The sequence below is a fragment of the Scyliorhinus canicula genome, chromosome 18, assembly GCF_902713615.1.
Source record: "Scyliorhinus canicula chromosome 18, sScyCan1.1, whole genome shotgun sequence".
NCBI lineage: Eukaryota > Metazoa > Chordata > Chondrichthyes > Carcharhiniformes > Scyliorhinidae > Scyliorhinus > Scyliorhinus canicula.
Window position 1 is genome coordinate 98374668 of NC_052163.1, and position 17032 is coordinate 98391699.

The window sequence follows — 17032 nt, forward strand, 5'->3', positions numbered from 1 at the left end:
AAGATAGGACCTTATGGTTGAGGTTCTTTGTTTCTGAATTCTTGAATCATCTATCTGTTTGTTTGTGTTTAAAGTGATTTATTTTGTGCTAATGCATTTGCCACGTGCTTGACTTTTTATGTATTGTTTGCTATTTCATTTCTAAGTGCTATTCAGTTTTTATTCAAGTATATACCAGAAAGTAACGAACGATAAAGTTGTATTTTTGACACCTCCACCAACCAGACAACTGATTCTAATTAGAAGAGAAAAATAAGAGTCCCCACAGCTAACTACTTATTGAGTTGCTTGCTGCATGTGAAACTGCACCCGTGATATTTTCTTCAGGAGTGAAGCCTGTTACATAGAAAATGAACATAGAACATAGAAAAATAGAGCACAGAACAGGCCCTTCGGCCCACGATGTTGTGCCGAACTTTTGTCCTAGATTAAGAACAAATTAATCTACACCCCATCATTCTACCGTAATCCATGGACCTATCCAATAGTCGCTTGAATGTCCCTAATGTTTCCGACTCAACTACTTCCACAGGCAGTGCATTCCATCCCCCCCACTACTCTCTGGGGAAAGAACCTACCTCTGACATCCCCCCTTTTTTCTTCCACCATTCACCTTAAATTTATGTCCCCTTGTAATGGTTTGTTCCACTCGCGGGAAAAAGTCTCTGACTGTCTAGTCTATCTATTCCCCATATCATCTTATAAACCTCTATCAAGTCTCCCCTCATCCTTCTCCGTTCTAATGAGAAAAGGCCTAGCACCCTCAATCTTTCCTTGTAAGACCTACTCCCCATTCCAGGCAACATCCTGGTAAATCTCCTTTGCACCTTTTCCAAAGCTTCCACATCCTTCCTAAAATGAGGCGACCAGAACTGCACACAGTACTCCAAATGTGCTGTGTTTTGTAAATAAGGATGTGAAAGAATTGATTTCTTTCATTCTTTGCATTGAAACCTGTCTGATTTGAAAGAGGACATTATGACCACACACACACATACACATCATCTTGGAAGAACACTTCTAGTAAAGGCTGTTGGATCATTTACAGTATTAAACAGAGAAAACAAACTGAAAGAGCAAGCAAATCTAGGAGAGGCCATGGCAAAAGCCATTACCTGCAGATCACTTCTGCCTTTCTGTGAAAAATACCTTGAACAAAATGGAAATGCTGTGTTCGGAAAGACACAATATTCTGTTGGATGAGATTTCTTTATTAGTAAGAAGAACAGTAGCCAGTAATATCTGGTGTGAAAATGGTGTTCAGCATTTTCCCAGGAATTAAGTGGTGTAACTGATTGCTCTGGGAATCCCTCTGGGAGGTGTCCACTGCTTTTGCTAAGAAGCCGATGAGAACGCTTGCAAAACTCGTCTATCCCACGACTTTCCTTCTCGTGCTTGTAAAACTCATGACGAGGAAATGGTGAGGCCTTTCTGATTCAAAAGGACCATTCCCAAATGTAATAGATGTGGCAAGACGTCACCAGGCCCACTCCTGAAGACATCAGCAGAAACAAAATGCACATTTTAAAATGAGAAGAGCATAATGTCAGGCAAAGATATTATTGTACACTAACAGTTGTTGGAAACGAGACTTCCGGTGACAGATATGGAGGGGTAGGTCGCACATTTGATAGCTCCCGCCTGGAATGGACTTTTGGGCCTTTTCTCCCCCGTTTTTTTGGGGGGATTTTATGGGATACAGCAGTGAAGAGTGAGACATTAAGGAGAAACCCCCCCCGGTGTATGGAGAATTAGACTAGAAGTGTCCGTATGAGACGACAAAATCCGATAAGGGAGATGCAAGCAGAGCTGGTAACACAGGACACCATGGTGGAGGGCAAGGAAGTGGTCAACGGAGCAGCTGGTGAAGTTTTTCGAGGATTGCTTCACCAAACTGAAGGAGGACATGCTGGACCCAATTAAGGCTTTGATTTTGGTGAGGTTTGAACATGATTTGATATGCTGATTAGTTGAACCAATCGAACAGTTTAAAAGTAATATCCCTGGTTTATCTTCATAGCAGAACATTTACTGTCCTGCTATGGAATCCCTTTTTTACTCCTGATTCTGCTTCATAAAGAGGCAGTCAGCAATTTCACGTGTTCATTCATATTCTCAATCAGATATTCCACATGTCCTACATCTACCGTGGCGAGATTTTTCTTTTGTCTTCGGTTTCCATTTGTAGACTTTAAAACACAGACCTGCCCCTGCGGTGCCACTCTATTTGTATGCGTTTTTACCCACTAGCTTTAAAGTGATGTTGTCTCAATGTGCACACTTTCCATTGAAACCCCTGGTGTTTGTTATGATTAATCTGCTGGCAAGTTTGGTTCAGTAACTGATGCTGCCTTATTTATTCCTGCAGTTATTTACAAAAGAGAATTTATATCAAAATAAGGCAGAGGCAGAAGCTCCCAAGCAGACTGAACTAAATGAAGAAACAAAGACTTAATTGCTTACTTTTAAGTGGAAGGTGTAAATCACTGCACCGTGCTGAGGTGGGAATGGTGACTCCAAGTTTGATTTCCCCTCCAACTGCTTTGTTGGTCCTCTGTCACACACAAAGGCTTTATTTTTTGGACGCAGCCTGTCTTATAAACTGGCTTTTAGATATATTCCAAGTAAAGAAAGATTGTTCCTAATAAAATAGACGGTATAGTGGAATTATTTTTCTAGTACTTAGAATTACAGTCTTGTCTAGACCTGAAGCTTTTTGACATTTTACTTTTGCTCTGAAACACATTGAACCCTTAAAGGGCTGCAGCCAAGCTATTTCTATTAATTCATTGGAAGTATTTCAAGATCGTTGTCTTGTTTTTGATCAGTTGAGCCCCTGAACTGATTTTGTGTTTGTGTTTTGTTTCCCCAGGGGGGCTATTTTCTAAGACTGAGATGTCAGAGGTGCTGACAGAAATTCTGAAGGTTGACCCGAGCTTTGATAAAGACACATTCTTAAAGCAGTGTGAGAGGGACATCATTCCAAATGTTCTGGAGGTACCTGAAGACATTTAATTTCTTTCTTAAGGGGGAAGGTAAAATCTAGAAAAATGCAGTTTGCTGTAAAATATTAGTGAAATCAAATGTAGAAGTGTATTGGTATTTCTGATAATAGAGGAATCAAAATTAGTTATCTTAAACTCATAAGGACAGCTTGCAAGAGAAACCAACAGGAAAGGGAACAACAATTTATACTTCATGAAAAGAGAGTGCTGATTAGTTGGCAAGTGGACTCCGATTGGAGCACGTCCATGCAATGTGCCATTTCCAACAAAACAAAACCTTATGGGACAATAAGAAAAATAAGATAAAAATAAAATGCGACATCAATACACTACTGCTGCTGTGCGTCGGTGGTGGAAGGAGTGAACGTTTGTGGATGAGATGCAAATCAAGTGGCTTACTTTGTTCTGGATGGTGTTAAGCTTCTTGAGTCCTGTTGGAGCTGCACTAATCCAGGCAAGTGGAGAGTATTCCATGACATTCCTGACTTGTACTTTGTAGGTGGTGAACGGGCTTTGGGGAGTCAGGAGGTGAGTTACTCTCACAGAATTCCCAGCCTCTGACCTGCTCTTGTAGCCAAAGTATTTATATGGTTACTTCAGTCCAGTTTTTGGACAATGGTAACCCCCAGGATGTTGATAGTAGGTGATTCAGCGATGGTAATGTCATTGAATGTCAAGGGGCAATAGTTAGATTATTTCTTGTTGGAGATGGCCATTGCCCGGCACTTATGTGGCATGATTGTTACTTGCCATTTGTCAGCCCAAGCCTGGATATTATGCATGTTTTGCTGTATTTTGAACATGGACTGCTTCAGTAACTGAGGATTCAAGCATGAATGGTGCTGAACATTGTGCAGTCGTCAATGAACATCCTCATTTCTGACCTTAAGGAAGGTCATACATGAAGCAGCTGAAGATTGTTGGACCAAGGATATTACCCTGAGGAACTTCTGCAGTGATATCCTGGAACCGAGACGATGGACCTCCAATCACCACACCCATCTTCCATTTGCTAGGTATGACTCCAACCAGTGGAGAGTTCTCCCTCTGATCCCCATTGACTCCAGTTTTGCTGGGGCTTCTTGATGTCACACTCTGTCAAATGCTCGTTTGATGTCAAGGGCAGTCATTCCCACCTCCCTTCTGGAATAGTTCATTTTTTTTTGTCAATGTTTGAACCAACTCTACAATGAGGTCAAGAGCTGAGTAACCCTAATGGACCCCAAACTGAGCGTCAGTGAGCAGGTTGTTGCAAAGTTCACTTGATAGCATTGTTGATTGCCCCTTCATCGGTTTCCGGACATTCAAGAGTAAAGTAATTGGCCAAGTTGGATTTGTGCTGCTTTTGGTGTACAGAACATACCTGGGCAATTTTCCACATTGCTAGGCAGATGCCAGTGTTGTAGCTTTACTGGAACAGCTTGTTTAAGGGTGCAGCAAGTTCTGGGTGTATCATTCAAGATTGAGATGAGGAGAAATTTTTTTCTCTGAGGGTTGTTAGCTTTTGGTATTCTCATCCATAGAGAGCAGTGGAGGCTCAGGAATGAATAGATTCAAAGCTGAATTAGGCAGATTTTTGTTCAGTGACGGAGTTGAGGGTAATGGAGGGCAGGCAGGAAAGTGGAGTTAAGGGGACAGTATCAGCAATGCTTTTACTGAATGGAAGAGCAGACTTTCCTATTCTTCCTCATAATCTTCAGATTTAACTCTACCTGCCGGTCATCTGCACATCCTGCTCGACTATGTGTGTCTTCTTACAATCTTTCATCATGGTCCGTCAGTTTTGTATTACCAAGCAAGTTTTGGTATTTTCCTGTTGATTCCTAAATCAAAGTGCTTTATTTCTGTAGTAAGAACAGCTTCAGCATGGGTCTCCATGGAACACTCACCACATTCCTTGAGTCCAGGGAAGTTCCTTTATTGACCCTTTATTTTCTTCTGTAAATATCTTTCTATCCACATAGCCATATTCTACTTAATCCTCTGTGATATTCTCATTACCATTAGCCTCTTAAGCGATACCTACAGAAACGTTTTTAAAAATCCAAATGAAGCATAATCACTAGATTTTCTTTATCATTTCTTACTTCAAAAATTCCATGTGGCTGATCAGGCAAGAACTACCCTTTTGAAAGCTTTGTTGTATGTCTCTGTCATGCAAACATAACTGTCTACAATCATAAATGATTTGACTGTTTGCTAAAGATGACCTTTATCTGATGTGATTACTGTCCAGCGAACAGACCCACCACTAACATTTGTGTTCTACTCATTGTACTTAAATGCGTTACATAGGCACAAAATGAAAGTACATATTCAGCTAGACGCTTCTCCTCCAGCCCCCCCCCCCCCCCCGGCCATTTCCATGTTCATTGTTGGACATAAAGTTAATGCTTACTGTCAAATTCATTTGTAGGCTGTGCCACATCCTCCATCATACAAAAAAACATTCTTTAATAGAATTCTTACGGTGCAGAAGAAGGCCATTCGGCCCATTGAGCCTGCACCGACCCTCTGAAAGAGTGCACCACCTAGGCCACACCCCCACCCTATACCCATAACCCCATCTAACCGTTGGACACTAAGGGGCAATTTATCATGGCCAATCCATTTAACCTGCATATCTTTGGACTGTGGAAGGAAACCGGAGCACCTGGAGGAAACCCACGCAGACACTGGGAGAACATGCAAACTACACACAATCATCCAAGGTTGAAATTGAACGCGGGTCCCTGGTGCTGTGAGACAGCAGTGCTCCTTAGGGTTCCAGTGAAGGTTTATGCAAAAAATGTCATTAAATTACAAGTGATGGACTTCTGTTGGCAACCATGGAGTGAGTGGTCGCACACAGGGCAACTCCGGCTCGAAGGCTTTGGTTTGAGCTCTTTTTAGCCGAAAGTGGGGTAGTTTCGACAGGAAAGTATAGCTGAAAGTGTGGAGGCGAGTTTTCCGCTGTGAGAGGCATGTCGGCTGGTTATCAGACCTGGCAAAAAAAGGTTAAGGACCTGGCCAAGGAACTGGAGGAGACCTCTGGCGCAGTGCAATTGTGAAGATGGCAGAGGGAGAAGGTCTGTTGCGAGTTGGAAAGCCCCCAAATGGAGCTGTTGATGGCGTTTATTAAAGAAGTGTTACGCCAGAAACAAAAGGAATTGCACGAAGGCTGGTCGAAGGCCTTTGAGGTGAGCAGTGGCACCCTTGAAAGGATCGATGGAGCGAGTGGAGAAATGTCTTGAGACACGGGGATTGCAGATTTCATAGAATTTACAGTGCAGAAGGAGGCCCTTTGGCCCATCGAGTCTGCACCGGCCCTTGGAAAGAGTATCCAACTTAAGTCTACCCCATCCCCATAGCCCGGTAACCCCACATAACATTTTTGGGCACTAAGGACAATTTAGCATGGCCAATCCATCTAACCTGCACATCGTTGGTCTGTGGGAGGAAACCGGAGCACCCAGAGGAAACCCACGCAGACACGGGGAGTACGTGCAGACTCCTCACAGACAGTGACCCAAGCCGGGAATCGAACCAGGGACCCTGGGGCTGTGAAACAACTGTGCTAACCACTGCTACAGATGCGGAAGATGGAGAGGGTGATGTACGAACATAGGTGGTGTCATTGGAGGCAGAGGTGGCAGTACTGGGGGACCTTTGCAAGTCACTGAGGGCAAAGGTAGAGGAGCAGGAGAACAGGTCCAGAAGGCAGAATTTGCGTTTTGTTGGCCTGCCTGAGGCTGTGAAAGGGACAAGTGCCACGAGGTATGTCTCAAGGATGCTGGTGGTGGAAGGGTGCTGGAGAAGGCCCCACAGGAGGACAGGGCGCAAATGCCGAGGGATGGGGAGCCACCTCGGGTGGTGATTGAGAGGCTCCACCAGTTTGTGGAGAAGGAGAAGATCCTGAGGTAGGCCAGGGAGAAGTGGAACTGTGAAGGGAGGGGAACCGGGTCCATTTGTATGGATTAAGGAGGGAAGGGAGGGGTAGATAGGAGGGGTCTTCGGGCAGGAGCTGCCACGCCGGCAGGTAATGCTGGTGAACGGAAGTGAGGTGGGGGAGGTGGCCGCAGGGATTAGCGAGGTGGAGGGGGGACGGGGGACGCGACGTGACAGAGTTGGAGATTGAGCGAGGTCACGTATGGAGAAAGGAGCCATCTTGGATGGGCCTGGTTTAGGGCGAAAGTAAAGGAGGTAGAAGCGGAAGGGGATGATGGCGGAGTGGAGACGCAAGTCTCCGGTAAGATTCGTAACATGGAATGTACAGAACTGAACAGGCCAGTGAAGAGGTCTCGGGTCTTCGCGCGCTTGAGGAGTCTGAAGATGGGGGTGGTCTTTCAGCAGGAAATGCATCTCCGATGAAGGATCAGGTGAGGTTGAGGAGGGGATGGGTGGGTCAGGTATTCCACTCGGGGTTTGTTTGAAGGTCGTGGCCGGGGTGGGGGGGAATCCTGATGAGCAAAGCAATGGGTTTTGTAGGAGCCAAGGAATGCGGGACCTGGGTCGGGGGTATATGATAGCAAGTGGAGTGCGGGAGGGTTTATGGAACACATGGGAATGGTGGATCCATGGAGGTTTAGGAACCCGGGGGCGAGGCAGTACTCCTTCTCACAAGGTATACTCCAGAATTGATTTTTTTTTTGTAGTGAGTCGAGTTGGGGTGGTGGGGACAGAGTATGCAGGAATCGTGATCTTGGATCGGACAGACAGGAGCGGAGGCTGGATTCAGGCCGTTTGGCAGATAAGGGGTTCTGTGAGAAGATGTGGTCGGTTTCAGAGATCATGTAGAGTTGAATTAGAATGGGGAGATGTCGGAGGCCAAGTTTTGGGAGGTTATCTCGTTCAAGGCGCGCAGGGACAGGAGGAGGAAAGAGGAGTATGGACGATTGTTGGACGAGATAGTCGAGGTGCACAGGAAATATTTGAGAGTTCCCACCAAGGAGGTGTTGGCAGAAAGAAAAATGTTACAGGGGCAGTTCGACAGGCTGACAACAGGAAAGGCAGTGGGGTAGCTCCGGAGGGTGAGGGGGTACCATATGAATATGAAGAAAGGGCGAGCTGCATGCTTGCCCACCAGCTACGTGCCCGAAGTTTGTGGCACACGTTTTTCTGTTGTATGTGGCCCCAGTGGCGAGCGTACGGACAAATGAGATGAGTTCACTGAGTTTTGGGTTGCACATGGAAACGAGTCAGGGGTGTCCGCTTTCGCCACTGTTGTTCGCACTGGCAATAGAGCTCTTGGTGATGGCAATAGAGCTGGCAATAGAGCTCTTGGTGATGGCCCTTAGAGAGTCAGTGGAGTGACAGGGGATTATGATGGGGAGTGGGGAACACAGAGTGTCTCTGTGTGCAGACGACCTGTTGCTGTTCGTGTCGGACCTGCTGGAGAGTATGGGGAGAATTATAGACATACCAGAGAGGTTTGGGGCCTTCTCGGGATATATGTTGAAAGTCGGAAAGAGTGAGGTGTTTCCGGTGAATGTGGCGGGGTCGGGGAGCCAATCTGGGAGTGTTGCCATTTAGGGTAGCCAGGGACAGGCTCCGGTATCTGGTGTCCAGGTGACGGAGAAGTGGGCGACGATGCACAAGTGGAATTTGACAATGTTGGTGGAGGAGGTTAGGGGGAATTTAGGAGGTGGGATACGCTGCACCTGACACTGGCGGGGAGGGTCCAGGTGGTTAAGATGAACGTGCTGCCGAGGTTCCTGTTTGTATTCCAGACGCTCCGACCTTGATCCCTTAAGGCCTTTTTCTGGAAATTGGACGCAGCAATCTCGGAGTTTATATGGGCCCGGAAGGTGCCTGGGGTAAAGAGGGTCATGCAGCAGAGGCGGAAACGGGGGCTGGTGCTACCAAACTTGCTGTATTACTACTGGGCAGTGAAAGTGGAAAAGTGGGACGGTATTGGAAGGGAGAGGGGTTAGAGTGGGTTAGGATGAAGGTGGAGTCTTGTAGAGGATCCAGCCTGAGAGCTATGGTGACGGCGTCACTTCTGCTGGCGCCGGGTAGGTACATGGTGAGCCCAGGGGTGTAGTCCATGATCAGGGTGTGGAACCAGTTGAGGAGACACTTTAGGATGGAGGGGATGTTGGTGCTGACACCGCTGTATGGAAACCATAGGTTTAAGCCGTGGGAGGCAGATGGCATGTATAGGAAGTGGAGGGAGGTGGGGCTGGTGAGGGTGAAGGATCTGTATCTGGAGGAGAGGTTTGCAGGTCTGGAAGAGCTGCGGGAGAGGGTGGGAGCTGCCGAAGGGAAGTAAATTCATGTATTTGCAAGTGAGGGATTTTGCGCGGAAGGAATGAGAGGGTTTCCCAAGCTGCTGGTGTACACCCTGCTGGAGAGGCTGCTGCTCCCAGATATGGAGGGGGAGGGCAGGATTGGTGATCTGTATGGTTGGCTGGGGGAGCGCAGGTGGTGACGATCAATAATAAATGGGGGGGGGGAGATAAAATGGGGAGTGTATGGGGTAAATTCAACCTCGTGCGCGAGAATGAACTTGATTCAATTCAAGTTGGTGCACAGGGTGCATATGACCCGGGCGAGGATGAGTGGGCTCTTCTACGGGGTGCAGATGACTGAGAAATGTGGGTGAGGGCAAGCGAACCATGTGCACATGTTCTGGGACTGTGAGAAGGTGGAGAGATATTGGGAGGCGACATTCGGGACAATATCAAAAATTGTGGGGTAGAGGTCAGGCTGGACCCAATGGTGGCGATCTTTGGAGTATTGGAAATGCCGGAGCAGATAGTGGGGAGGATGGCTGATGTCGTGGCCTTCGCCTGTCTAATTGCCCGAAGAAGGATATTGGTATTGTTGAATTGGCAGTCGACAGTCTGGCAGGGGTGGCTCGTATGACTTCCCTCGGCTGGAAAAGATCAAATTGAGGGGATCGGCGGAGGACTTTGAGACACGGTGTGGACTGTTCATGACAATAATTGAGGATTTTTTTGTCGCGGGTGTGGGGGAAGCGAGGGGTGAAAAGGAGGCAACCCTGTAAACCCTGTGAACTGTGGGGGTGGTGATAATGTTACTGATTTGTGTTTTTTGTATTTTTGAATATGTTTGGAATAAAATACATAATAAAGAAATTACAAGTGGAGAGTATTGCACAAATAAGCATGATTGTTATATGAAATTGGAGACTGAAATGGCTGAATTACTGTTTACTCTCCTGTGAATCATGGGGTGTGCTATTTAGAGAATAGAGAGTATTTATTTTTTAACCATTTATTTTATAATTTAGAATACTCAATTCTTTGCAATTAAGGGGAATTTAGCGTGGCCAATTCACCTACCATACATATCTTTTGGGTTGGTTGTGGGGGTGAGAGCTACACAGACAAGGGGAGAATGTGCAAACTCCACATGGACAGTGACGAAAGTGACAACACATTAGGGCATCCAGAGCCATAACAGACAAAGTCACTGATTTGATAGGTAAATAAAATGTGGGAGCTTTCTCTGTTGTGGAGGTGGGAGCTGAAGGATATGCATTATTAAATATGATTTATTTAAATGTCACATCTGAACGCAGTAAGGCAGGCTCACGCAGACAAGTGACAGGTTCCCTTCAAAATACCAGGAAAAAGTGCAGGATATCAAAATAAATGGCCTTGCTGTCTGCAACCTTTGTTTCTCTCTGCCACCTCCCTCCCAACCCCCAGTAGTATTCATCTTAGTTGAATTTCTAACAGCAAATGCACGATACGATTCTCTGGAAAGATTTCTTTCAATTTTTTTCAATATTTAGAATACCCAATTATCTTTTTCCAATTAAGGGACATTTAGCGTGGCCAATTCACCAACCCTACACATCTTTTTGGGTTGGTTGTAGGGGTGAGACCTACACAGACAAGCGGAGAATGTGCAAACTCCACATGGACAGTGAGAATAAAAAGATTTAAAAAACAAATTCCTTCTGTCTTGTCAGAAGTTCCTGTTCAACCTGGCAGCATTTGGTAAAGCTGCTGTTCAACTTAAAAATCCTATTTCAACTGCAAAACTACAGACAGACTTGGCTCTTACTATCAATTACATCCAACTATATCCCACTATATTCCAGGACCTGATTAGCTAGTGTTGCTAATTTGCAATGTGTGCTTTACACTTAATTGCTCTGTTTTATAACCTTTGCTCTAGAGTCGCCTCTTTATGATACCACCACGAGGTTCAAGTTCAAGTGCTGATCAATAACTCAATACACCAGTTAGTAAGGTTCAAATCAAAACACATTTATTATATACACAGTCAATCGCTACTCATGCATAAAATACTACTCACTAGACTATCTCTAACACTAAAAGCCAATACTTAGCTTTGGAAACTGGCCCACCAGGTCAGGGGAACAAATGGCCTTTCGTTCGATTCTGAGTCTGCAGGCTTCTAGCTGGTATGGATTAATGGTTAGGAGCACCTATCTCGTAGCGTGCGTTGACTGGACACTTACTTGGTTGGTGCAGCTGCTAGGCAAGTCTCTCCGAGTTCAGAGTCACGGTTAAGAGTTCTTTGAGAGGGGCAGCACGGTGGCCTAGTGGTTAGCACAACCGCCTCACGGCGCTGAGGTCCCAGGTTCGATCCCGGCTCTGGGTCACTGTCTGTGTGGAGTTTGCACATTCTCCCCGTGTCTGCGTGGGTTTCGCCCCCACAACCCAAAGATGTGCAGAGTAGGTGGATTGGCCACGCTAAATTGCCCCTTAATTGGAAAAAATAATTGGGTAATCTAAAATTAAAAAAAAAAAAAAAAAAAAGAGTTCTTTGAGAGCTGCCAAGAAGATCGAACTGAACTTGGGGACTCTATTTTATAGTCCCCTTTTGGGCGGACCCCGTACCTGGTTCCAAGTGATTGGACTAAGTTCTGATCACTTGGATCGATTTCTCCAATACAGGAGCTGTTCCCTTTTTTTTTAATATAATTTTTATTGGAATTTTTTACAGAAAATATAAAACATGACAAACAATGAAATGCAACAAAATAACCCATAATAACTGTGACACCCCCAGACCGTATCGGCGCATGTATCACATCCCCCCCACCTCCCAACCCCAATGAACAACAAAAGAACTTAAAAATATATTAAAATTAAATAAACAAACATAGTCATTGTCGCCCCCCCCCTTTTCCCTCCCCTTTTCCCTCCACCCCCCCCCCCCCCCCCCCCCCCCGGGTTGCTGCTGCTACTGTCCCTGTACCCTACCGTTGAGCCAGAAAGTCGAGAAAAGGCTGCCACCGCCTAAAGAACCCTTGTAACGACCCTCTCAGGGCGAATTTGACCTTCTCTAGCTTAATGAAACCAGCCATGTCATTGATCCAGGTCTCCACGCTTGGGGTCAGGAGCTGTTCCCTGATCGCTGGGCGGTTCCTAAGTGTCCGTTGGCCTTCCTTTGTCTTGGCTCCTGCTGGCGCCGAGGAGTCTGGTTTGGTCTTGATTACTCTTAATGTTTCCAATTGTTCCCAGGGATCGCTCATTAATATGCAGATGGTTTTTGGTTTCGGTTCCGTCTGGGTTCTGCAAGTTCTAATATACAGGAAACTTTGCACTTGCCTGTTTCCCTGCGCTTGACTGAATTTCCCTGCATTCTTACCGGCATCTATTTTGGAGTCGGGAAGTGGCCAACCCAGGTGGCTACACTAGGACTACACACCGCTCTCATAAATTATCTAAAATCTCGGGTATCTCAAGTAATCATAACAAGATTGCATTAGTACATGGTTAAAATCAATCATGACCTCACTTTTTATGACTTCTTAGTTACAACTCTAGCAGACATACAGTCTGGACCTTAACCTAGGTTCTTTAATAATATTGCTGTAACAAATATATATCGTAATCAAGGCTTTAAAAAATATTACTACCACAAATATAAAATACAATATATATATATATATATATATATATATATATATACCAATTGCATACATACATCATGCATTGGCCGATTAATTATCTGAAATTAGAGACCAGAACCTTTAAATGAATCACCTATTTGTATTGAGAAACCAATTTCCTTACATTGTTGAAATGTTGATGGGATTGAATTGTATTTGTTTGGCTCATTGGGAAATTCTTGAAACAAATGGAGTGACTGTAAATCTGTTTTGTCTTGCAGGCTATCATGAGAGGTGAACTAGATGTTCTGAAGGATTGGTGTTACGAAGCAGTATGTATTTTGGTTAACCAAATTTCTTCTTTTTTCATATTAAAGAGAATAAGAATGCTCTCCAATGACTGTGTTCATCCAGTAAGTTGTTGAACCATACAGGCCAGGAAGGTTTTGTGATTCAGTCTGTGGGCAGGGTAGATATAGGTCATCTCAGCCGAGTGAGCGTGTGAAATGTTCCTGTGGACTTACGTGAGTGGGAAAAATCAGTCTGTGTTCACTCTGACCTTGTGATCACAACCCAGTGACTCCTGCTGGAAAGTTAGTTTATGTGAACATCTTTTGGAGACAGGATTAGGCATGGCTGTGAAGACCCTCATGTCCGAATGTCCTGCCAGTGTATGGGAAGAGATACCAGAGGCACCAATAGACCCAGCAAGAGCCATTTCATCCAAAAGGCAGATAACAAAATCTGGATTGGCTGGAAAAACAGAAAGGTAAAATCATGAGCTGTCAGTGTTATTAGTCCCAACCAGGCTGAACCTTTTTCTTGGTCTAGCTTCATCTCTCTGGATTTTACCATATTCGCCAACCTCCCCATTATCCCTCATTCCCGTTTTCTCTCTGTATCTTGGTAATCTTTTCCAGAAACCTATCTAATTGTCAGGATTCCTGAGAAACTGGGTGGTTTTGTGGAATATCATTTGTGATCTACCTAAAATTTCAGTTTGGTGGTGAAAGATGAACAACTTTCTCTAATACTACGAATTACTGTCCTATTCTATATGTTTCCGCAAATGCCACTCCCTTGCTGCAATCAATTTGCTGCTGAACCTCCGCCCGGGGGCGAGGGGGTGAGAGGATTTAAAAAAAAAAAAAATTCCAGCCTCCTGTTATTTATCTCATAATTGGAACATCTCTGAAGATTTATTTTTAATATAGTTGGCAGTTCGGTTGATAGCTGGTGCATATCACTTAAGTGAATGCAGTTTGTGTGAAAGTAAGATCGGAAATATGATTGCTCGCATAATGAGCTTGTCAATTGTGAATCACCTTTGCTAATAAGATGCATGTTTCTATTCCTTGCAGAGCGAGGAATAGTTCTGTGTTTGCAGGAAACAGTCTAATGTAGGAGTGTGTGTGATTACCGTTTGATAGCAAATCAGTCTCCAGGGAATTTGGGCATTTAAAATCACTCATCACTGTACGCTGGAACTGCTGGATGGGATTTGCTAACAAGTACAATAGGAGGGGGTGTTTAGAAGTAATTTACTTCCTCCAACTAATTTGCTGTTACTCAGCACTGAAGTTCTTGTAGATGCACACACAGCCCCTGGTAATTAATTGTCCTAGATTGCACCAGTTGTCTCTTATGCCCCCTTGTGACTTTGTGGATTATTTTGGGAGCTTGAGTTATTGGAGTGTGTGACTATCTGGTGAGCAATTTAGTTTAGTGAAAATGATAGAAAATAATTTTTATTTATAACACAGCTTTTACATTCTTAGAGCACCCCATAGCTCCTCACAGCCAATTAACTTTGAGCTCTATGCACTGTTATTTATGTAGGTAAACAAGCAACTAGTTGTGTACAGCATGGTCTTACAAACAGCAAATGAACAAATAACCATGGAATCTGATTTTGGCATTTGAAAGCGGAATGTTGGCCAAGACGTGTTGGCGAACATGTTGCTCTTCTGCAAACAATGTTATAGGATCTTTTATGCCACCTGAACAGGCACATGGACTTTTGGTTTGATGCCTCGCCTGAAAGACAGATAATAAAATCTGGATCAACTGGAGAAATAAGATAAAATCAGTGAGAACTGGCAGTGTTGTTAGGCCCAACTAGGCTGACCCTTTTTTATACACCAGCCTCATCAATCCTCTTCCCCAAACCCCCCTCCATCTCCCTCCATTTTACCAAACATGCCTTCTGTCCCTTTTCCTGGATTCCTCAGCCCCATTTTCTCTCTATCTTGAATCCTTTCCGGATACCTGAAAAAATAGATGGATTTGTGGGATATCATTGACCACTTGGAATTTAAGTTTAGTGGTTGAAAGTGAAATACTTTCCTCTAATGCCATTACCTCCTACCCTATTCGTTATGTTTCAGCTAATCCCCCTTCTCCAATTGATTTGCTGCTGAACTTCCAACCACCCCCTAAATTCCACTCAATGCCTGATTTGTCACTCCCTCCCAATAGAATCTGCCAACCTCTTTTATCTGACTCTACTGATCAGGCACTCCGTCATGTCTGGCTCCCTTGTTCTTACAAGCTGTACTTTAACTGACCTCAGTCTATACCTGGTCAGTGGAGGATACAAGGTGAAGCTCTTTCACAGCAGATACACTAATGTTCACCTTTGCCAACAACATGGTGCTTTGTGTATATAATTGCGTACCAGAGCTATAAGTAGAACAAATGAAACCAAGTCAATGTATTATAAGATGTTGCTGCATCACTTGACTGGAATGCTATGTATTCTTGAAGTATTTTGTCATTTTTCTACCAAATGGGGTGTGGAATAATGTAATTTTTATTCAACAGCAACATTAAATCAACACTGTTGAACTAACTACTGTTATGTTTAGGGTGTGACTGATTCGCTCCACTCTGACATTTATGGGCACCATTTTCCTCCTGACTGTAAGAAAATAAACATATATCTTGTGTTTCACAATGTAACCTAGGGATATTGCAGGTAGACGGTGCAAGTAATGGTCTGAGGAATGTGGTTGAGTGAATCAGTTCTATGCATGTCTTGAACACCCAGGCATTCATATCCTTTTGCTGGTAGATGTGAGATATATGGAGAAAATTAAAGAGAGGATACATAAGCTTGGAGTTGAGACTTATTGCCAGGACTCTATAGAGGTAGCTTAACTCAGTATCTAACCTGCATTATATCTGAATGTTTGTTTGGTGAGGCTGTATATAGAGAACTTTACTCTTTGTTTAATCTGTGTTGCACCTGACCTAGTATTTGGTGCTAATACAGAGCTTCTCACATAGAGGGGCAGCATGGTGGCACAGTGGCTGCCTCAAACGCAGTGGACCCAGGTTCGATTCCGGCACCGGGTCACTGTCCGTGAGGAATTTCCACATTATCCCAGTGCCTGTGTGGGTCTCACCCCCACAACCCAAAAAGATGTGCAGCGTAAGTGAATTAGCCACGCTAAATTGCCCCTTCATTGGAAAAAAATTAATTGAGTACTCTAAAATTACAACAAAGAAGTTCTCACATAGTACGCTCCATGCCTTACTTAGATGAGCTCAAATAATAATCTTTATTGTCGCAAGTCGGCTTACATTAACACTGCAATGAAGTTACTGTGAAAAGCCCCTAGTCTCCACACTCCGGGGCCTGTTAGGGTACACACGGAGAATTGAGAATGTCCAATTCACCTAACAGCACCTCTTTTTGGACCTGTGGGAGGCAACCGGACATGGAGGAAACCCATGCAGACACAGAGAATATGCAGACTCCGCACAGACAGTGACCCAAGCCGGGAATCGAAAAATATAAAGAATGTACCATTAAACCTATTGTCAGGGCTGCAAATTGGAGTGTAACCATGAGTAGAATTCTCACACATGTCCATATACATCAAAGACATTAGTCAACAGGGCATTCCAGTCTACTTGGCCTCTTCAGACAGTTCAATGTGTTGGTATTTAACAATAAACTTTTGTGTTCCTTCATCTTGCAAACAGACTTACAGCCAGCTTGCTCAACCCATCCAACAGGCGAAGGCCATGAACCTTCAGTTCCGATCCAAGATACTCGACATTGACAATATTGATGTAAGTAACTGGCTTCATTAGTAATGTTCACCCTCACACTGTGCAGCAGCAGCAGGTCTACAAACACAGGGTAATTTACTTTATATCTAACTCCTGCTCTATGTGATTTTGAAGAAGTGCTAAGTGCTGA

At 44.4% G+C, this 17032-nt stretch overlaps 1 protein-coding gene across 1 annotated transcript in view; it reads left to right on the forward strand.

Annotated features, from left to right (window-relative positions):
- Positions 1-17032, forward strand: part of timm44 (translocase of inner mitochondrial membrane 44 homolog (yeast)) — a 111435-nt gene that overhangs the window by 54890 nt on the left and 39513 nt on the right. Inside the window, exons 9-11 of the mRNA XM_038777556.1 lie at positions 2873-2997; positions 13104-13154; positions 16813-16902. Of these exons, the coding sequence (XP_038633484.1) occupies positions 2873-2997; positions 13104-13154; positions 16813-16902 (266 nt within the window). The remainder of the gene's footprint in view (positions 1-2872; positions 2998-13103; positions 13155-16812; positions 16903-17032) is intronic.